The 17,915-nt window shown below is 45.4% G+C and overlaps 1 protein-coding gene across 1 annotated transcript in view; it reads left to right on the top strand.

Moving 5' to 3' along the window:
* Nucleotides 1-17,012, top strand: part of OSBP (oxysterol binding protein) — a 28,086-nt gene extending 11,074 nt beyond the window's left edge. The window contains exons 5-15 of the mRNA XM_006900486.1: nt 2,564-2,762; nt 3,001-3,103; nt 3,599-3,653; nt 3,837-3,971; nt 8,878-9,123; nt 10,087-10,207; nt 13,578-13,681; nt 14,897-14,992; nt 15,609-15,790; nt 16,443-16,663; nt 16,764-17,012. Coding sequence (XP_006900548.1) covers nt 2,564-2,762; nt 3,001-3,103; nt 3,599-3,653; nt 3,837-3,971; nt 8,878-9,123; nt 10,087-10,207; nt 13,578-13,681; nt 14,897-14,992; nt 15,609-15,790; nt 16,443-16,663; nt 16,764-16,906 — 1,605 coding nt within the window. The 3' untranslated portion in view covers nt 16,907-17,012. The remainder of the gene's footprint in view (nt 1-2,563; nt 2,763-3,000; nt 3,104-3,598; nt 3,654-3,836; nt 3,972-8,877; nt 9,124-10,086; nt 10,208-13,577; nt 13,682-14,896; nt 14,993-15,608; nt 15,791-16,442; nt 16,664-16,763) is intronic.
* Nucleotides 17,013-17,915: the final 903 nt, after the last annotated feature.

Here is a 17,915-nt window from a genome sequence, read left to right as displayed (position 1 = left end):
TAGAAAAATTATCTACCAAAATATACCAAAGCTGACTTAAGAGGGATGAAAGACCTTAATCTAAAACCTAAATCTATAAAGATTAAAGGAAAAATAGGGGCAAACTTAGGAGCTCTAACTTACGGCATAATCCATGAGCCATCACTTATAACCCCAAACAGAAGACAAATAAGATGACTAGGACTTGTTCGTTAGATGACTTAGTGGCGTCAAAAGCCTTCTCCAAAGGAGTGAAAAGAGAACTCGCAGACAGGGAGAGTATGTTTTAGCAGCAACGTGTGGACTAATATCTAAAATTTATGGAAAAATTAAATACCTGAAAAACAAAAAGACAATCCAATTGAAAACATGTGCTGGCCAGTGACAGGAAAGAGTTAAGTCAGATGAAGATGGTGTTTCACTCAGTTCCCCCATTGATTAGGATACAGCTTTTCTTACTCCTAAAGTAATCTAACCTAGGAGGTAAATTTGACACTATAGATATCCACTCACTAATTCATTGAACATGCATCCAACATCCTCTGTGCCCTAGTTAAGAAGCCTTGGTGTAATGCATGTGTTGATCTTGAAACCAAAAGGCTATTATTTCTAATCCTTGAGCTTCTCCAGTTAGAGAAAGATGGGCAGTCTATTCCTGTAAAGATTAGCAGCCTCAGAAACCAGCGTCGTTGTTGTATACCTTTGAGTCGGAACTGTAGCTGACCTCTGGCGGGTTTTCAGAGGCAGTTTTAATCGCAATAGGAGACTGGGCATCTTTCTCCCATGGAGCAACTCGTGGATTTGAACCACATGCCCTCAGGATTGCATTGCAGCTTTTACCACTAGGCCGCCAGAGCTCCCTCTCAGGGGAGTGGGGGGCAGCGGAAAGAAACCATTGAAGGGTTGGGGGGGTGGGGGGCCATGAATAAGAACTGACTTGATGGTGCTGGATTGTCGTGGTGGTGGTGGTTATGTAAAGAACCCTGCTGGTGCGGGTGTCCAGCAGCAAATGACAGGTCAGCAGTTGCACTCACCAGCTGCTCTCCTCCCATAACATTTTGTAACCTTGAAAGCCCAGTGAGGCAGCTCTCCTCTGTCTTACAGGGTCACTGTTAGTCGGAAGTGACTTGGTGGCAGGGAATTTGGTCTGGTTTCATGTTGTAGGGACTGTGCGGGGGGTATAAGGTAAATATGGACAGGGTCTGTGTCTTCGTGGACGATCTCTCTAATGTAGGGCGGCCAGAGGTAAACCATTGTTGCAGGGTGTGGTAAGAGCCATGAAGGCATGAACGTGGATTGCTGCGGTAGCACACTGAAGCTTTTAACCTGGCCCAGGAGGCGTACAGAAGGGAAATACATTCTGGAGGAGCAGTGAGAATCTTCTTGGTGAAGAACAGCAGTAGGGCTTGGGCCCTGGAGCTCAACTCTATAACCAGGGAAACCTACATTCTCTCTGTCCTCAGATTTGATCTGTAAATGGTGGTGATTTAGTAGTCTCTTTATAAACGCAGGGGGAAACTACCTTATTGCTATTGAATTGAAACCACTTCTTTGCTGACCCTGCAGTGGGTTTTCAAGGACTGTAAAAGGCATGGGAGGAGATTGTCCATCTTTCCCACAGGAGCCCCTGGTGGATTCAGACAGCCAGAGACGGTGTCTTTGGGTTACAGACCCTTCCACCAGAGCTCCCTCATCCTCACAGGGCTGTGGATCTGCCACAACACTGCCTCGGATGGTGTTCAGTATTACGGAAATGTAGAAAAGGGACTGGTTGGTTGCTCATGAGTTTGGCCAGGTGGAGAAAGGCAGGGCATTTAAGCAGAGGGAATAGCATGTGCTAAAGCAGGTCTGAAAGAAGGCTGGCTGTCCAGATGCGGTGAGTGGCTCCTTGGGGCTCTGTGGTGTAGAGGGAGGTAAGTGGGTTTGGGCCCTACTGAGTAGGACCTTTTACCCTGATAACCAGTGTGTAGGATTTGGTCCTAGTGCTTGGAGGCAGCCATTAGCAGGACTGATAAGGATCAAATTTCTTTTGATCCTGGAGATCCCTTCTTTGGCTCTTCACATAGGTGTCTGAATTTTGGGGTCAGTTATTTTCCTTCATATTTGGTGGAGCCTCTGTTCTGCGTGTGTTGAATTTCACAGGTTAGTTTTAGTCGGGACTTTCTATTAGTCACAACGTTAGCCTAGACTACAGTTTAGTCCAGACTTGATTGGAAGCTGTCACCCCAGGTCTTCTCCCTTTACTCTCTGTTGGAAGATGTCAGTCTTGGTGGTGTTCAGACAGTTGCCCTTTGTGTTGTTTCCGCAAATACTTTGTCTAGGTTTACTGCTCGTTTGGCATTTGCTTGGTTCTTATGACCAGGAAAATAGAACCATGACAAGCCTGTGCCTTTGCAGGGTTTGACCTTGCTTGTAGCACTGTGTTGGTGCTCACTGGTACTAGGGAATTAAAGGCAAAGTCTTTCATTGTAATTTTCCAGTGAAAGTTCCCAGAAGAAGATTACTTAACTCACTGACAGTGGCCCGAGGGAGACTTCTTGACAAGCTGAGTTGAGGTGACACTGTCTGTGCTTTCCCTGAACAGGCCTGCAGAGACTTCCTCATGCTAGCCCAGACTCACAGTAAGAAATGGCAGAAGTCCCTGCAGTATGAGAGAGACCAGCGCATCCGCCTGGAAGAGACCCTGGAGCAGCTGGCCAAGCAGCACAACCACCTGGAGAGGGCCTTCCGAGGAGCCACTGTGCTGCCGGCAAACACACCAGGCAGCGCAGGGTCTGGCAAAGGTGAGGTGCTCGGTTCTGAGGTGGCCAGGTAGGGAGCTGAGGGGTTCTCTGCACTTGCTGTCCAGATTCCGTAGGATCAGTGACTTCTAGAACATGGACCCGGAGCAGTTTGTTTCTCCCAGCTTTATGCTTTCTCCCATTTCTTACTCTGTTTATCGTTAGTGTTTTAGAGGCCAGGCTCTGCCAGGGTTCTGGAAATCAGAGCCAGAGTGCATGAACGAGGCTTCTCTTCTTGTAGATCAGTGCTGCTCCGGCAAAGGCGACGTGAGTGATGAGGACGATGAGAATGAATTTTTTGATGCTCCTGAAATCATCACTATGCCTGAAAATTTGGGCCACAAGTAAGTTATCCGTGACTCCTGAAGAAAGTAAACATAATGCCTGTTTGAAGACTGTTGTATGCCAGAACCAACCCATAGCTGACCCTGTGGCGGGTTTCCAAGGTAGTAAACCACGCAGCAGGAGATTGGCCATCTTTCTCCCATTGAGCAGCTGGTGGATTTGAACCGCATACCTCTGTGGTGGCAGCACAGTTCTTTACCACTAACATTTAAGTGGGCGTGGCACTGCTGTCAGTGTCAACTGAGATGATGTGGGCACTCTTCCTTGAGCAAATGCATAACTGTCAGTGTTTTTACATGAGCGAGTTCTCCAACTTCATAGTCAGAGTCCTTCAGTGGAAGTTTCAGAGCATCGATTTCAAAGTTCACAGTCGTCCATTAATAGAGCTTTACTTAGCAGTGTATGCTGGGCATTCTGCTTTGTAAAGAGATGGCTGGCACAGAATCTCTAGTCTCATCTCTGCTGTGATTCTCCTCCATCTCCCATCTGTACAGACGTACCGGCAGCAACCTCAGTGGGGCCAGCAGTGACATCAGTCTTGATGAGCAGGTAGGTGGCTCTCCTGCGGACTTCCCGGGGCTGAGGGCCTTGGTGCATGTGGTTCCACAGCATCGATTTGTAAAGAGTGAGGACAGAAGATTCTGGTTTGGGCACAGGGGAAGAGAAGGGTGAGAAAAATCCCGTGTTCTCTGTGCGTTATGGGTGATTGAATGGCTTTGCTTTTGTCCTCAGTACAAACATCAGCAGCTGGAGGAAACCAAGAAGGAAAAGAGAACTAGAATACCTTACAAGCCCAACTATAGCCTCAACTTATGGAGTATCATGAAGAACTGCATTGGAAAAGAGCTCTCCAAGATCCCCATGCCGGTGAGGTTCTTGCACCCTCCCTGGGCTGGTGGCCGGAAGTCCTCTCAGGTCCCGGTGGGAAGAGTGCTGGGTGACAGGCCTACCCCGTTGTGTGGCACTTTGGAGTGTGCTCTTTGTTACCATCACAGTCTTCAACTCTCCCTTCAGAGTAACCGTGTTTATTTTGCTTATGCATCTGATGTGTCCCCAGATTACCAAGAATCAGCTGCATTTGTGCAGTAACAGTGATTTATGAGCAGATTGCTCATCGTGTGCTGCAAGCGTGCAAAGATGAACAAAGCCTAGTTCCTACAGTTCAAGGAAAAGCCAGGAAATGCCGTTTTCTTTTACAGAGTTATGAGAAATAGAATACATGTAAAGGTGGAGGGACACAGACATAAGCACAGTTTGTTACTACCAGGAGGAGGAGGACCCTCTCCGTGGTGCAGGTGGTATCTGGGTTGACCGCCCTGCTTCCAGGCCAGCCTGCCTGCCTTGGGTCAGCCACACTGTTGCCAGAGCAGTTGGGGTGTTTTGTTTTGTTTTTAATTTTTATTATTGTTTTGTGTGTGTGTACCGTCAAATCTGGTCTAACTGGTACAGGAGGAGATTGCCCTCCTTCTCCAGCAGAGCATCTGGTGGATTCAAACTGCGTACCTCTGGAATTACAGTGTAGATTCTTATACCAGAGCGCTTTTGTTGTTGGTTTTGTTTTTTTGTTGTTTTTTTTTTTTTAATTGCAAAATCATGTCAGTCTCTAGCTTAAAATCCTTTACTTGGAACTTAATGTTTTTGAGGATGGTTCTATAAAGCTGGGGAACCCGGGGACACTATGGTTAAGTGCTTGACTGCTGACTGGTCAGTGGTTTGAACTCAGCAGACACCTTGTGAGACCAGTGAGGCAGTCTGCTTCCCTGAAGGCTGTAACCTTGGAAGTCATGCGCAGAAGTTCTCCTCTCTCCTACGGGTTGTTACGAGTTGAGAGGTAACAGGTTTGGTTTAGTAAAAACGTAAGGGAGCTAGGATAATAGCCAGTGACTAGCAGGCTCTGCTCACTGTGTGGCACTTGGTACACTAAAATGTGGGAAGTCGTTTCTCTGCGTCTTGGGGCTTATGGTCCATCTGTGGTTACTTCTCCATTGGGTGGGGACTGGGTCTCACTGGGCTTTTATGTCCTTGATGCATAATAAGCCCATGCTTAGCTTTGAATATGTCATTCAGTCAGTGTTTAATTCATTCATGAATGAACTGGGTCTTAGAGAACAAATAGGCTTCTATATAAATTACAAATATATGGGGTTTTCATGAAGAAAAATTTGATGCTGTAAACAAGCTAAGACCATTCGCTAGCACACTGGAGAAACATCCAGTAACCGGTTCACTGGAGGCTGAGAAGATGCCCTGCTTGTGCGGAGCAGTAGGAGGCCCCTCAGGGAAGTTAGACCAGGCTGAAAGGCAGATCTTCAAAGCCTCTTCAGTTGACTTCTTTCCTGCTTAGAAACAGCTTCAATCCAAGTGACTTCTCTGTCTTCTCTACCACTTGTTCCTTGTTGACATTGTGACCAGGAATGTGTGAGTCCTGTGTCTGTTTACCTGCATTCCCCTCCTTAACCTCACCTGTCTGTGCAGGGTCACAGGGAAGCTGATCCCTCAAGATTGGGGTGAGTCCTCAGGCCTCTGTGGCTGCAGGTGTCTGGCTGGGCCCTGCCAGTGTGAGGCCCTGGTAGCAGAATAGAGCTGGGAGATAGAGCGAATCCCCCAGGTATTTCTCCTCTTTATTTCCCCACAGACAGGGTTCTGGCAACAGCTGTGTGGCTCCAGTTTCCATTGGACGGGCCCCCAGGGTATTAGCTTCGCTGGATGCCTGCTGCCACTGAGCTGCTGTCATCCCACCGCTTGCCTTTGTCCCTCCTGCCTCCCAGTGGTTCCACCTGCCTCCTTCTGCTAATGTCCAGGTTGTCTTTCTTGGGTGCTTTGCTCTCAGTTAACTCCTTATTCTTTCACTTTATCCGTGTTCAGGTTCATTTGTTTTCCTTTGAGACTTCTGAGTAATAAAATGGCCATTGTAAAAAAGCTTGGTGCTCGTAGGAAACAGTGGTTCGTGAGGAAAGAAGGATGTGAAAGTAGTCGCAGCACCGGGCTGTGCTAATTCTAGTTGGAGGCAGTGCTGATGTGTCTTGTAGCCACAGAGGCACACACCCGCCTTCCCAGGGGCCCTCCCAGCCTCCCAGTGTAGGAAATGTTACTTTAGGCTGCCTGATGTTCTGCCTGTTAAACGTTACTCTGTAGAATTCCTCCTGAAGATTAGGTCATTATCAGCCCGCTGCCCGCAGTGTGCATTATTCCTTTCCTACTGCTTTTCTCTCATTGTAGAAAGTAGTTGGTTTTGGAGTTTGGTGCACCATTTTCATAAAGGAAGAGCAGATACTATTGCCCAAAGGAAGAGAGGCCTAGTGTTGGTCCTATGGCTCTGTCTTCTTTGGGAAATGTTCACAGAGAAATGCTTGGTGTATTTATTTCTCAGACAAAAAGCAGATTGTGTGGTATTATTTCACTCTTAAAAATGTCTTGAGTTTATAAAACGAATGATTAAAACTGGTAATTTTTGGATGATGAGATTATTGGCACCTTTTTTCCTCGATACTCTGTTTTCAGAGTTCATTTGCCGTGAAAATAAAGAGATGAATTTTGTAATTGGAGGTCAGTAAATATTAGAGTGTGGTGTGTAGCTTGACAGTGGACTCAGACATGCCAGCAAGCGAGGATGGAGCAGGACCCAGGCTGTGCTTTGTTTTCTACAGAAGCCTGCTATGAGTCCAGCCAGCTGGGTGGCAGCTAATAGCAACAGTATCAACAGGCAGCACAGGAATTGCTGGGTAGGTGTTGGACAAACACAGAAACAAAGGTGGAACCGTACCAAAGGGGGAAAAAAATCTCCTTAAATAATGGATAAAGCCAGCTCTCTTCAAAAGAAAGGAAACTTTCCTTCCTCTGTTATCTTGACTGAAAACTCAGGCTACAGATACTCAGCTTTGATCTGCTGTGCTGTTGATTAAATAAGCTTTATTTGTGGATCATGACAAATTATAACTAGTACTGCAAAGAATGGGAATTTCAGAACACTTAAATAAATATGCTCATGCAAAACCTATACCTAGACCAAGAAGCAGCTGTCCAAACAGAACAAGGGAACACTGCATGGCTTAAAATCAGGAAAGGTGTGCACCTGGGCTATGTGCTTTCTCCATACCTGTTCAGTCTGTATGCTGAGCAGGTCAGTGAGAAGCTGAACAATATGAAGAAGAATGTAACATACGAATTGGAGCAAGACTCATCAACAAGCTGCAATATACAGATGACACAGCCTTTAAGAAAGTGAAGAGAACTTGTAGCTCTTGCTACAGAAGATCAAAGACAATAGCCTTCAATATGATTTTAACATCAGGGAAATAAAAATCCTCACCACTGTACAAATAGTCAACATCATGATGGAGAAAAGACTGAAATTATCAAGGATTTCATTTTACCTGAATCCATATTTAACACCCAGAGCAACAGCAGTCAAGATATCAAAAGACATAATGTATTTGGAAAATCTGTTATTGTCAGGGACCTCTTTAAAATGTTAAGAGCAAGAATGTCAGTTTAAAGACTGAGGTGTGCCTGATCGAAACCATAATATTTTCAGTTGCTTTTTTGCTTCTGAAAGCTGAACAGTGAATAAGAGTGACAGAAGAAGAATTGATGTTGGAGTAAAGTACCTGCCAAAAAAAACCAAGTGCGGCCAGGTGCTCCTTCAAGGCACAGATGGTGAAATGTCTCACATACAGTAGGAGTGTTGACAGGAGGGGCTGGAAAAGAGCATGACACTGGGAAAGGTGGAGGGTCAGAGACTGGAGAGAAAGACCCTCCCTAGGAGGGATCGACACAGTGACTGTAACAGTGGGGCTTGTGCGCTTGGCTCAGGAGAGGGCGAGGCTCTCAGCTGTTGTTTGCAGCATCACCAGGGATCATAATCAACATCAGTGGCACCCAAGAAGAACAAGAGCATAGGTTTGCCTGGGAACCGAACTTCCTCCACTTGCTCTTTTTAGATTGTAAGATCATTTTCCATTCCGGTCAGTTTAGAACCTTACTTGGGGAATGTGTGTACAGAGACAGGGCGTTTTTTGTTTACCTTTGTAGCCACAGGGTGGCATAGGGCCTGGAACACATAAGCATTCAATAAATGCTTGTAGAACAAATGAAGGAAAGAAGAAATAAATGAAGATTGCACAGGACAGAAACCCAGCATGCAAGTGTGTACTTGCTTCATCCAATGCCTGGATCCCCCAAGTTGGTTCTAAAGCTCCAAAGGTAAAATCTTCACAACCTCCCTTACCCCCATTATGAGCACCCCAGACCCAGCACCTCAGAGAAGAGCTGAGAATCAGGGCCTCATAGAGACCTGAACTGGAACAATCCTCTAGTCCGCAAGTAGGAGCTGGTGGCGCAGTCTTTTCATTCATGTGCTTCTCTTTGCTGCTCCTTTTCCTTATCCAAGAATCTGCAATGCCTCCCTTCCTTTCTGGGCGTTCTTAAGGCCAAATGCATCTTCTTGTATTCACTCATTCACTACATACTTGATGGTGGTCCTCTCAGAAGGAAACAGTAAACAGAGGAGAGTCACTATTCCCATCGCAAAGAGCTTCCAGGCAGTGAAAGAAGGGCTAACAGTGGTTCCTGCTGCTCCCCTGATGTGAGCGGTTGACCAGGTAGAATGGATTGCTTGCAGGTTACCTCTGAGCTGTGCTACCCTAAAGGATTTTTCTCAGTGACTTGATTTATATCTTGTGCTCTCAGTATCTGTTTCTCTCCTTGCAGAAAAATTGGCCTGTCTTTTCTGAGTGTGCGGGCAAAGTTTTTGTATCTCTTCTTTCCCCGACAGGTGAACTTTAACGAGCCCTTGTCCATGCTTCAGCGCCTTACTGAGGATCTGGAATATCATGAGCTGTTAGACCGAGCTGCAAAGTGTGAGAACTCTCTAGAACAGCTCTGTTATGTTGCAGCTTTCACCGTGTCCTCCTACTCCACCACTGTCTTCCGTACCAGCAAGCCATTCAACCCGCTCCTTGGGGAGACCTTTGAACTTGACCGGCTGGAGGAGAATGGGTATCGATCCCTCTGTGAGCAGGTAAAGGGACTCAAGGAGGACTCAGACATTTTCTTTTTGAAGAGAAGTTGATTCTCCGGGTGTTACTACTGGGTGAAGCTTGGTCTCTGCCCTCGTGCTCCCCCTTTAGGAAAGACTAAAGCCCCCTGCTGGTGGTGTCGGGTACTGCCAGCTCCTTGTGACAGACAAGCTGAAACCTCGCCTGGTCTGGCGCTGTCTTCAGAGTCCTCTGCTGTGCCTGAGTCTGTCACTGTATTTCTTGTGTCCCTCTAGACCCCTTTGCTGATCCTTTTCCAAGCATAATGTCCTTCTTTAGGTACTGGTCTCTCCACATGACACACCAAATCATGTGAGACAAAATCTCACCAGTCTTGCTTCTAAGAAGCTGTGCTGTGGATTCTAAGACAGATTGATTGATTTGGCAGTCCATGGCACAGTCAGTATTGTTTGCTAACATCACAATTCAAAGGCAACAAATCTTCCCTGATCATCTTTATTGATTGTCCAATTTAATCAAATGGATATGAAGCAATTGAAAGTCCCCTTGGCCCAAGTCTGGCACACTTTAGTCTTTAAAGCAATACTTCTGCTCTTTAGTTCTTTAGAGAGGACTTTGGTAGCAGCTTTGCCCTTTGCTGTACATGTTCATTGCTGTTACGTGCATGTGACTGTGGATCCAAGTGAAATGAATTCCCAGCTGTGGTGGATGTGAAAACATCAGGTGTGGACTGCAGATGTTTATCAGCAATTACAGGGCAGCGGGAGCTCTGGTGCCTTAGTGGTCAGTGCTGCCATCCCCAAGGCACTTGGTTCAAATCCACTAGGTGCTCGAGAAAGGCAGACAGCCATTGACCTCCTTTGTGATTTACAGCCTCTGAAAACCTGCTGGAGGGTCAGTTATCAGTAGGTCCAATTTGATGTCACTTAACTATAATAACATCCTTCCTTTCTGTCTTGTTAATGCAAATCTCTGGTTTCTTCTAGGTGAGTCACCACCCCCCTGCTGCTGCTCACCATGCTGAATCCAAGAATGGCTGGACATTGCGTCAGGAGATCAAAATCACCAGCAAGTTTCGAGGCAAATACCTCTCCATTATGCCGCTCGGTAAGGCCGCAGTCTTTGCAAGTACTGATGTTGCAAGAACGAACTGTTTCCTGGCTTGGAGAAGCGTTAAGAGTCTGGATCCTAGAGGTCTGATCTAAACACTGAATCTTACTCTGTGGCTTTGAATAAGCCATTTGACTTCTCAGTTACCGAATGTGTGAGGAAGTCAGAGACAGGCTTGTATAGTCCTTCTCTTCTTAGCAATGTGTAGCATCTTTAAGCACTGCCTTAGAATATAGTTTCTAAACTGTTTTTGTTTTCCATTCTGCCTGGCTTCATTTAATTGGTATCATCATTTCCCCCATTATCCCAGCAGTCAGGGTATACAGAAAGCAGGGGATCTGCTGGCCGATTGGAACTCTTGTGATCACAAGGATTGATTTCCTGGATAGTCCCTCTCTCTTTTTCTCTTTTCATCTACTAAATGAGCTAGGCAAAATTTGCACTACTGAAGGCCTGAGGCCTTGGGGAAAATGAGGTTGCAGAAAAGTATTCTAGAGAGCCCTGCTCCTCTCTTTACTGAGCAGGCGTGTTTGGCCCTGCGTGTGCCGCGGCATGCGTGCTAATTCACAGAAAGAGAGGAAAAAAGCCACAGAGTGGATGCTCAGTCAGAGCAGACCAAGTGACTCCCCAGAGAAAGAGATGGCAATACCTGCTGTCCCATAGCTTTTGCTTTTTCCTGTTACTGCTACCTTTTCCTGGAAGCTGAAAGGGCAGGGAAACAAATTTGCCCTCAGAGTCTCCAGAATAACCGCTGGCTATCTAACATTGGATTTTAGAATTCTGCCCTCAGAATTGTAAGAAAATAGTGTTGTTTTAAGTCATTAAGTTTGGGCACTTTGTTACACTAGCAAGAGAAAACTAATCCACAGGCTACTAGTGTCTGTAGCAGAAGTATCAACTGATAATTGAGCACACACTGTATGCCAGAAACTACCTACTGAGGATACAGCAGTAAATAGAACCGACTTTGGCCTTATATTAGACTCTGAGGGCCAAAACAAACTGAGTGGCTTAAAATAACAAAAATTTATACCTTCATAGTTGAGGAGGCCAGAAGTCTGAAATCCATGTGTCAACAAAGCTAGTTCTTTCTGGAGACTGAAGGCGAATCTGTGTCATGCTCCTCTTGCTTCTAGTGGTTTCTGGCAGTCCTTGGTGAGTCTTGGCTTGTAGACACTGCACTTCAGTCTCCCTCTCTAGTGTCATATGACCGTCTTCACTAGTGTTTGTCTATCTTCACATGGTCGTCTTTTAAGAACATCGTCACTGAACATGGGACCCAACCTAATCCAGTCTGATCTCATCTTAAATAATTATATCTGCAAGGAACCTCTTTCCAAATAAGGTCTCATTCTGAGGTTCTTAGGTGGACCTGAATTTTGTAGAACACTGATCAAGCCAGTACATTTCTCCTTTAGTCTATTCTTTCAGGAAATTAAAAAAGTAAAGATAGGAATAATTTAACACAATGAAGAGAATAAAGTGGAAATAGGTAATAATGATTGAAAATAGGTCTGTATGTATAAAATATGAGTGAGGGCAGTGTGGGAATGGCCATATCTGACCTCTGCTAACTCTACAAGTGGAGACTGTCCTTCCACAACTTCCGATGAATTGAGTACATTACAGGATGTGATTACACTTTATCATAGTCACAAGTTAGCATTCTAACTCATCTTTTCAGTGACACTTTTATAATAGACTAAAATAGCTGATGCAGAGTGAGCAGGGAGGTGAGTGATGGTGGATGATTTTAAGGAGTTAGGGAAGGAAAGATCTTGTAGGGCCTTACAGGCCATAGTTGGATTTTAGGCTAAGCTTACTGGGAAGTGATTTGAGAGCTTTTTTAGAATATGATAACTTTATATGACTTTGTTTTATGGACTTATGTTTTTAAAATACCATTTTGGCTAGAGACTCTTGGGACAAAAGTAGAAACAGAGATCAAAAGAATTTTTCAGAGGTTTATTTAGGCAAGAGATGATGGTGACAAAGTACAGTGGTGGTGGAATACGAGCAATTGATTTTAAGATGTACTTGTTGTTATGTGCCATCAGGTTGGAACCAACGCGTAGCTGACCCTCCAGCAGGTTTTTAGTGGTTGTACATCATACGGGAAGAGATTGCCCATCTTTCTCCCTGAAAACAGCTAATAGGTTCAACTGTCCTTTTGAGTAGACAGTAGAGCTTGACCACCAAAGCGCCTAAGATGTATTTAGGTAAAGCGAACATTTTGAGGATGGCTGTAAGGATTGAAGGAGCGGATACTGAGAGCAGGGCACTATCTACAGCAGGTGTCTTCACCAGAGGAGTTGTCTTTATCTGTAACGTCGTTGGCATCCTCAGAAGAAACAGCCTTCGTCAGTACTGCTGCTCAGGCTACCAGGGCAACTTGAACAAAGGCTTGGGCTGTCACTTTTTTTTAAAGTCACTGGGACAGTGGTAACATGGGGAAGGCTGAGTCTGACTTCTCTCTACTTCATGAAAGGGAACTGTCCCCATTGTACCAGACAAATAGCTACATGATCAGATATGCCACCCCCCATGCTTTTGCTCCTATTTCTATGACTTTTTGGGTCCAATGTTCTTTGCATACTGACTCACAGACTTTACTCACATTTGTGAGATTTAGGTTGGGGAGTGGGGGTAAACAAAGACTATCCTGCAGTGTAAGTCCAGGTTTAGTGCAGCAGTCTCAAGCCAGATTAACAAGACGCAGTTCCTCAGGTAGTGAAAGTCCAGGTTTAGTTCAGCTTCACAAATGCACCTCTGATTTCTTTAGTCATCCAGCAAACTTTATCGCAGAGCAGTTAGAAGTCAGCTTTTCCTTCAAACATCCAGAAAGCAAAACCTTTCACTATGGCTCCACCTCCAAGGTTCCTCTGGTTACGCCTTGCCACAGTCTCTTCAACCTCTCTCCACCACTGTTTTTCACAGTGTGGAAATCACTCTCTTACATTGGTCCCACAGCTATTTATGATTTCCGAGACCGGGTGTCTGCAGTTAAGGTAGTAAAAGACGTGCCCCCAACAGGAGCTAACTAAATGAATAGAGAAAGTTTCTGATACCACAGTCATATTTAGAGAATTTTTTTCATTATTGATGGACTTGACTCTTAACGTGTGCTCTGTGTGTGTGTGTGAGAGAGAGAGAGAGAGAGATGGATATGTGACTTTAAAAAAAGTACTTTATTACTTGGAATTTCCAGTTAGCTCTCTTTAAACCATATTAAATGCCTATGTTTTAAGAAGTCTAGCAGATAAACATTTTTTCTTATTTCTTTTGTGTGAGATGGGATTATCTCAAGCTTCGAAAATTTGTGCTCTAGACACTTCTGGCTTCATTGTCATACCTTTTTTGCTTCCAGGTACTATTCACTGTATTTTCCATGCAACTGGGCACCACTACACTTGGAAGAAAGTTACCACAACGGTGCACAACATTATTGTTGGCAAGCTGTGGATAGACCAGGTAAGGAAAGGTGGCCTCCATGTTTCTGAAGCCTGTTACTCCTTTGCAAAGGCACATCTTTACAGTGCAGGGATATAAGAAGATCCATTTTTTAGTGTGCCTTTAAGAACTTGCAGGTAAGTTGGAACAGGTGCATATAGTTGTTCTTATTTAGCATGAAAAGGCTCAAGTCTTTTTTTTCCATGATTTAAAAGCTGCATGCATAGCAAGTGAGGTGGATGTGATGATGAAGTAGTTGTGAGTCGGGGGTTCCGTCATTGCAGAGTGAGGGCGAATTTTACTTCATGTTAAAGAACAATTCTGAGTTGTCTGTAAATCAGATGTTCATAACTGGAGACTTCGTGTACTTGGGAAATGGGAACTGGGCTCCAGAATGTTCCTGATTCCTAAGTTTCTCCTTGGGCTCTTCACTCAGGCAGTAGTATCCTTCCCACTTCCCCACCCCATCACATAACTGATCTGATATTTTGTTACTAATCACAGATGACTAAATTAGAACATTCTCTCAATGACTCAGGACTGTTTTGGACACTGTGAAGGACAGAAGTAAACAGTAAACGTCCCATTCTTTCACTTTTTTATCAGACATTTCTTTCCAAGCTGGTATGAGATGCCCTAAGATAGTTGCTTATTAATTGCTGGTTTTCTTTTAAGACAAGAATAGCAGGAAAAACTTACTCCAAGAAGTCAGGAGAGGTTTCACAGTAGAATTGAGCTAAGGCTTCAAGAATGGATGGGATTTGAACCATAGGAAGGAGGGAAAAGAAATATAGAAAAGCTTGCTGTATCGGACCTTGAAATTGTGAGTGGATTGAATTTCATGAAATTGTGACTTAATCATTGGGTTCATGAAAAGTGCTAGCAGAGTTTTGTTTTGAAAATGAAAATAATGCTAATGTTTGTGTAGTAAAGACTACCTGAGGACCTTGTTAACAATGTAGATTCTGATGCGATGTGTCTAGTCTGGAAATGCAAATTCTCAGCAGGGGTTCATCCACGTTCCTGGTGGAAGGTCACACCTGAGCTTTGCCACGCAATTCAGAACAAAACAAATCATTTGATCGCAACCTGGAATACCAAGGCTCCAAGGGATTGGGCGTTTCCAAGGTTGATTGGGACCTGGAGTGTCAGATGGGAAAGAAAGGCACTGAAATGTGGGGTTTGGAGGATCATGAAGTTACCTGTCTTTGTAAAACACTTCTTTTCATTTTACAGTCTGGTGAAATTGAGATTGTGAATCACAAGACAGGAGACGAGTGCAATCTTAAGTTTGTTCCTTACAGCTACTTCTCAAGAGATGTGGCGAGAAAGGTGAGGGAATAACATTATTTTTCACTTCACATATGTCCCTTAGAAAGCCTACTCCTGAAGGGCTCATTTATATATTTCCTGAACAGCTGAGTAAAGAAAGTAGAGGGGAGGAGACAGTCAGCAGGAAAAGGACCTAAACTAATTGTGTTGTTGAACTGAAACCTGAAGATGACAGATGACAAAAGTTAAGGGGCAGGAGAGATTAAAAGTGGGACACACAGAGAAAAGACTGATAAAAAAGAGTGCAGGGAGAAAGCAGGGTGGTCTGACCCCTGGGTAGTTTGAGGGAGCGTTGTGTTACCGCTGTAGAGAAATTGTGCCAGGAGTTTGGGTGGAGTGAGGAACAACTGGAGTTAAAGAAGTAATATTATCATTTTAAGCACCATTCAGAGCCTGCTACATATTCTACTAAGAATTCCTATATGAGGAGATGATAATGAGACCCCCCATTCGAGGCTTAGTTACTTCAAGCAATATAAGAAATCACAACAAAATCATTTGGCCTCATGTGTCTGTCAGCAGGATTTGGCCAGTTTTTGCCCTACGACCTTTGCTTCTGGAGTAGTCAGGTCAGCTGACCCACAGTAGAGTGAAACCTTGCTCTCTGTCTTTGCAGGTGACAGGGGAGGTGACAGATTCTTCAGGAAAGGTTCACTTTGCCCTTCTGGGGACGTGGGATGAGAAGATGGATTGTTTCAAAGTACAGCCAGTCATTGGGGAAAACGGAGGGGATGCTCGGCAGAGAGGCCATGAGGCAGAGGAGAGCAGAATCATGCTCTGGAAAAGGAACCCCTTACCGTGAGTACCCCTGTGTGCGTGCCACCCAGAAGCCACACTAGCTGTGGCTTCAGGGCAGTAGTGATGACTTTTTTACCTGCCTTCCCACTTAATTATGTTGAGGGATTGAGCCTGGAAGACTGAAGCCTTTATAGAAATTACCAGAAGATTGTTACTGTATCATCTTTTGTTTTAGCAAACCTTGTCTCAGGCAGTTCAGATTTATCAGGCCACATCTATCAAAGACTTATTTGTTGCTTTCTAAAAGACCTTAGGCATATGTTCAGAAGGATATTTTCTTCTTACAATTTGGAGCAAATGTTTTGGAGCCGCTAAGTCGAGGTTGTTTGTTACCTAACACTGTTCAGTCTTCTCGGAATAGCTCCGGTTCTGTGAGAAAGAAGATAGAGAGGAGATGAGACAAGGATGAGGAGTTTACGCTTAACAGGATGTCTCCTGTTCTTTATGAATGTTGGTCGTCTCAGCAGAGGCTGCCACGTGCACAGGAGACTCTCGAGGCATGCTGGGGAGGACGTAGGGAGCATCCTTAAGGACAGGCGTCTGACCCGGTCCTGGATTCTTGGAGTCCTGGTGGTGATGAGCTCAGGCAGTGCGCTTAGCTCTTGCTAAGAGTTCTAGCACTGCCCTTTCTTTTTTTATCATTTTCTTTTAGGAAAAACGCAGAAAACATGTACTACTTCTCAGAGCTTGCTCTGACCCTCAATGCCTGGGAAGGCGGTACTGCCCCCACAGACAGCCGATTACGGCCTGACCAGAGACTAATGGAGAACGGACGCTGGGATGAAGCCAATGCTGAGAAGCAGCGCCTCGAGGAAAAACAGAGACTTTCCAGGAAGAAGCGAGAAGCCGAAGCTATGAAAGCCACAGAAGATGGTAAGAGACCTGCCTCCTCCTCCGCTCCCTGGGGCCTGAGAGTCGAATGCCGGCATGCTTTCAGCTCTAATCCTGGTTCTCTTTCCCCGCTTGCTTGTAGGCACACCCTATGATCCCTATAAGGCTCTGTGGTTTGAGCGGAAGAAGGATCCTGTCACCAAGGAGCTAACCCATATTTATCGGGGAGGATACTGGGAGTGTAAGGAGAAGCAGGACTGGAACAAATGCCCGGACATTTTCTGAGCTGGCGGGAGCCAGGCCGAGGGGGATCCAAGGAGAAGAGGACAGAGTGCGTGGGAAGATGGCACTGGACTTCCTGACCAGTGCTCTCCTCAAGTTTGTCTGTCTTAACCAATCATTTTTTTCCAAATCAATCACCAGGAGCAGACGCCAGTGGTGGTGATTGGCTGGTTGCCTTAGCTGATTGAACCTGAAATCGACGTACTACTAGATGCCGATGTGTGTGAGGGAGAGGTTTGCTTAGTGGCTGAGAGTTAGTGTTGTTTCACATCTGCAGCGTCAAGGATTCTTGACTCTTCCTCCTCCCTCTGCCCCCATTTAAGACGATGCCACCACCCTCCCCCTCCTTGTAGTATTCCATTCAGCCAAAATCTGTGTAAGATTATGATTCAGGGGCATTTTGGTGCTGTTCAGAGCAAGAGCTGATAATTTGAAGTTCCTGTAAAAAGAAACCTGTCCAAGTCCCCGAGGGTGGCCTGGAGAACGGCTGCGGTGGAGCACAGGTGTAACGGGAGCCCTGCTCACCAGAGGGGTTCATGGACAGGGGTGCCTGCCCGAGGGATCTTCCTGGAGCGGCTCGAGTACATTCTTGGAAGCTTCTATCTTCATTTGCATAAAACACACTTCTGCTGTTCTCCATCTCTTTTGATGGCCCCCAGAGGCCACTTGATGGGTGGTTGGTAGGCGGTTGTGTTACTCTCATGAAGGGATTTTATGGACTTCCTCAGGTGGAGAACTTCAGAGCACACGAGGAAGGCAGGATGAATAGACTGCTGGCCGGCTGCCTTCCTCGCCCCTCCTCACCCCCATCCTCATCGCCTTCCTAGTCTCTTCTTCAGGCCGAGGACCGATCCTGCCTGTGCCCCAGTGCGAAGCAAAACACAGCCTACCCTGTTCTGTTAACTACTGAATTTGCGAGAAGGCGTTAATCTGGAATAAAAGTTGTCACCACCTCAAGCCCATGGACTGGAGCCACCTCTGGAATAATGTGTTAAATATTTGTATATTATAT

The sequence above is a fragment of the Elephantulus edwardii genome, unplaced genomic scaffold (genome assembly GCF_000299155.1).
Source record: "Elephantulus edwardii isolate Elephantulus edwardi_28Jun2011 unplaced genomic scaffold, EleEdw1.0 scaffold00284, whole genome shotgun sequence".
Lineage (NCBI taxonomy): Eukaryota > Metazoa > Chordata > Mammalia > Macroscelidea > Macroscelididae > Elephantulus > Elephantulus edwardii.
The sequence above is the reverse complement of the archived record's forward strand: the minus strand, read 5'-3'. Positions and strand labels throughout refer to the sequence as shown.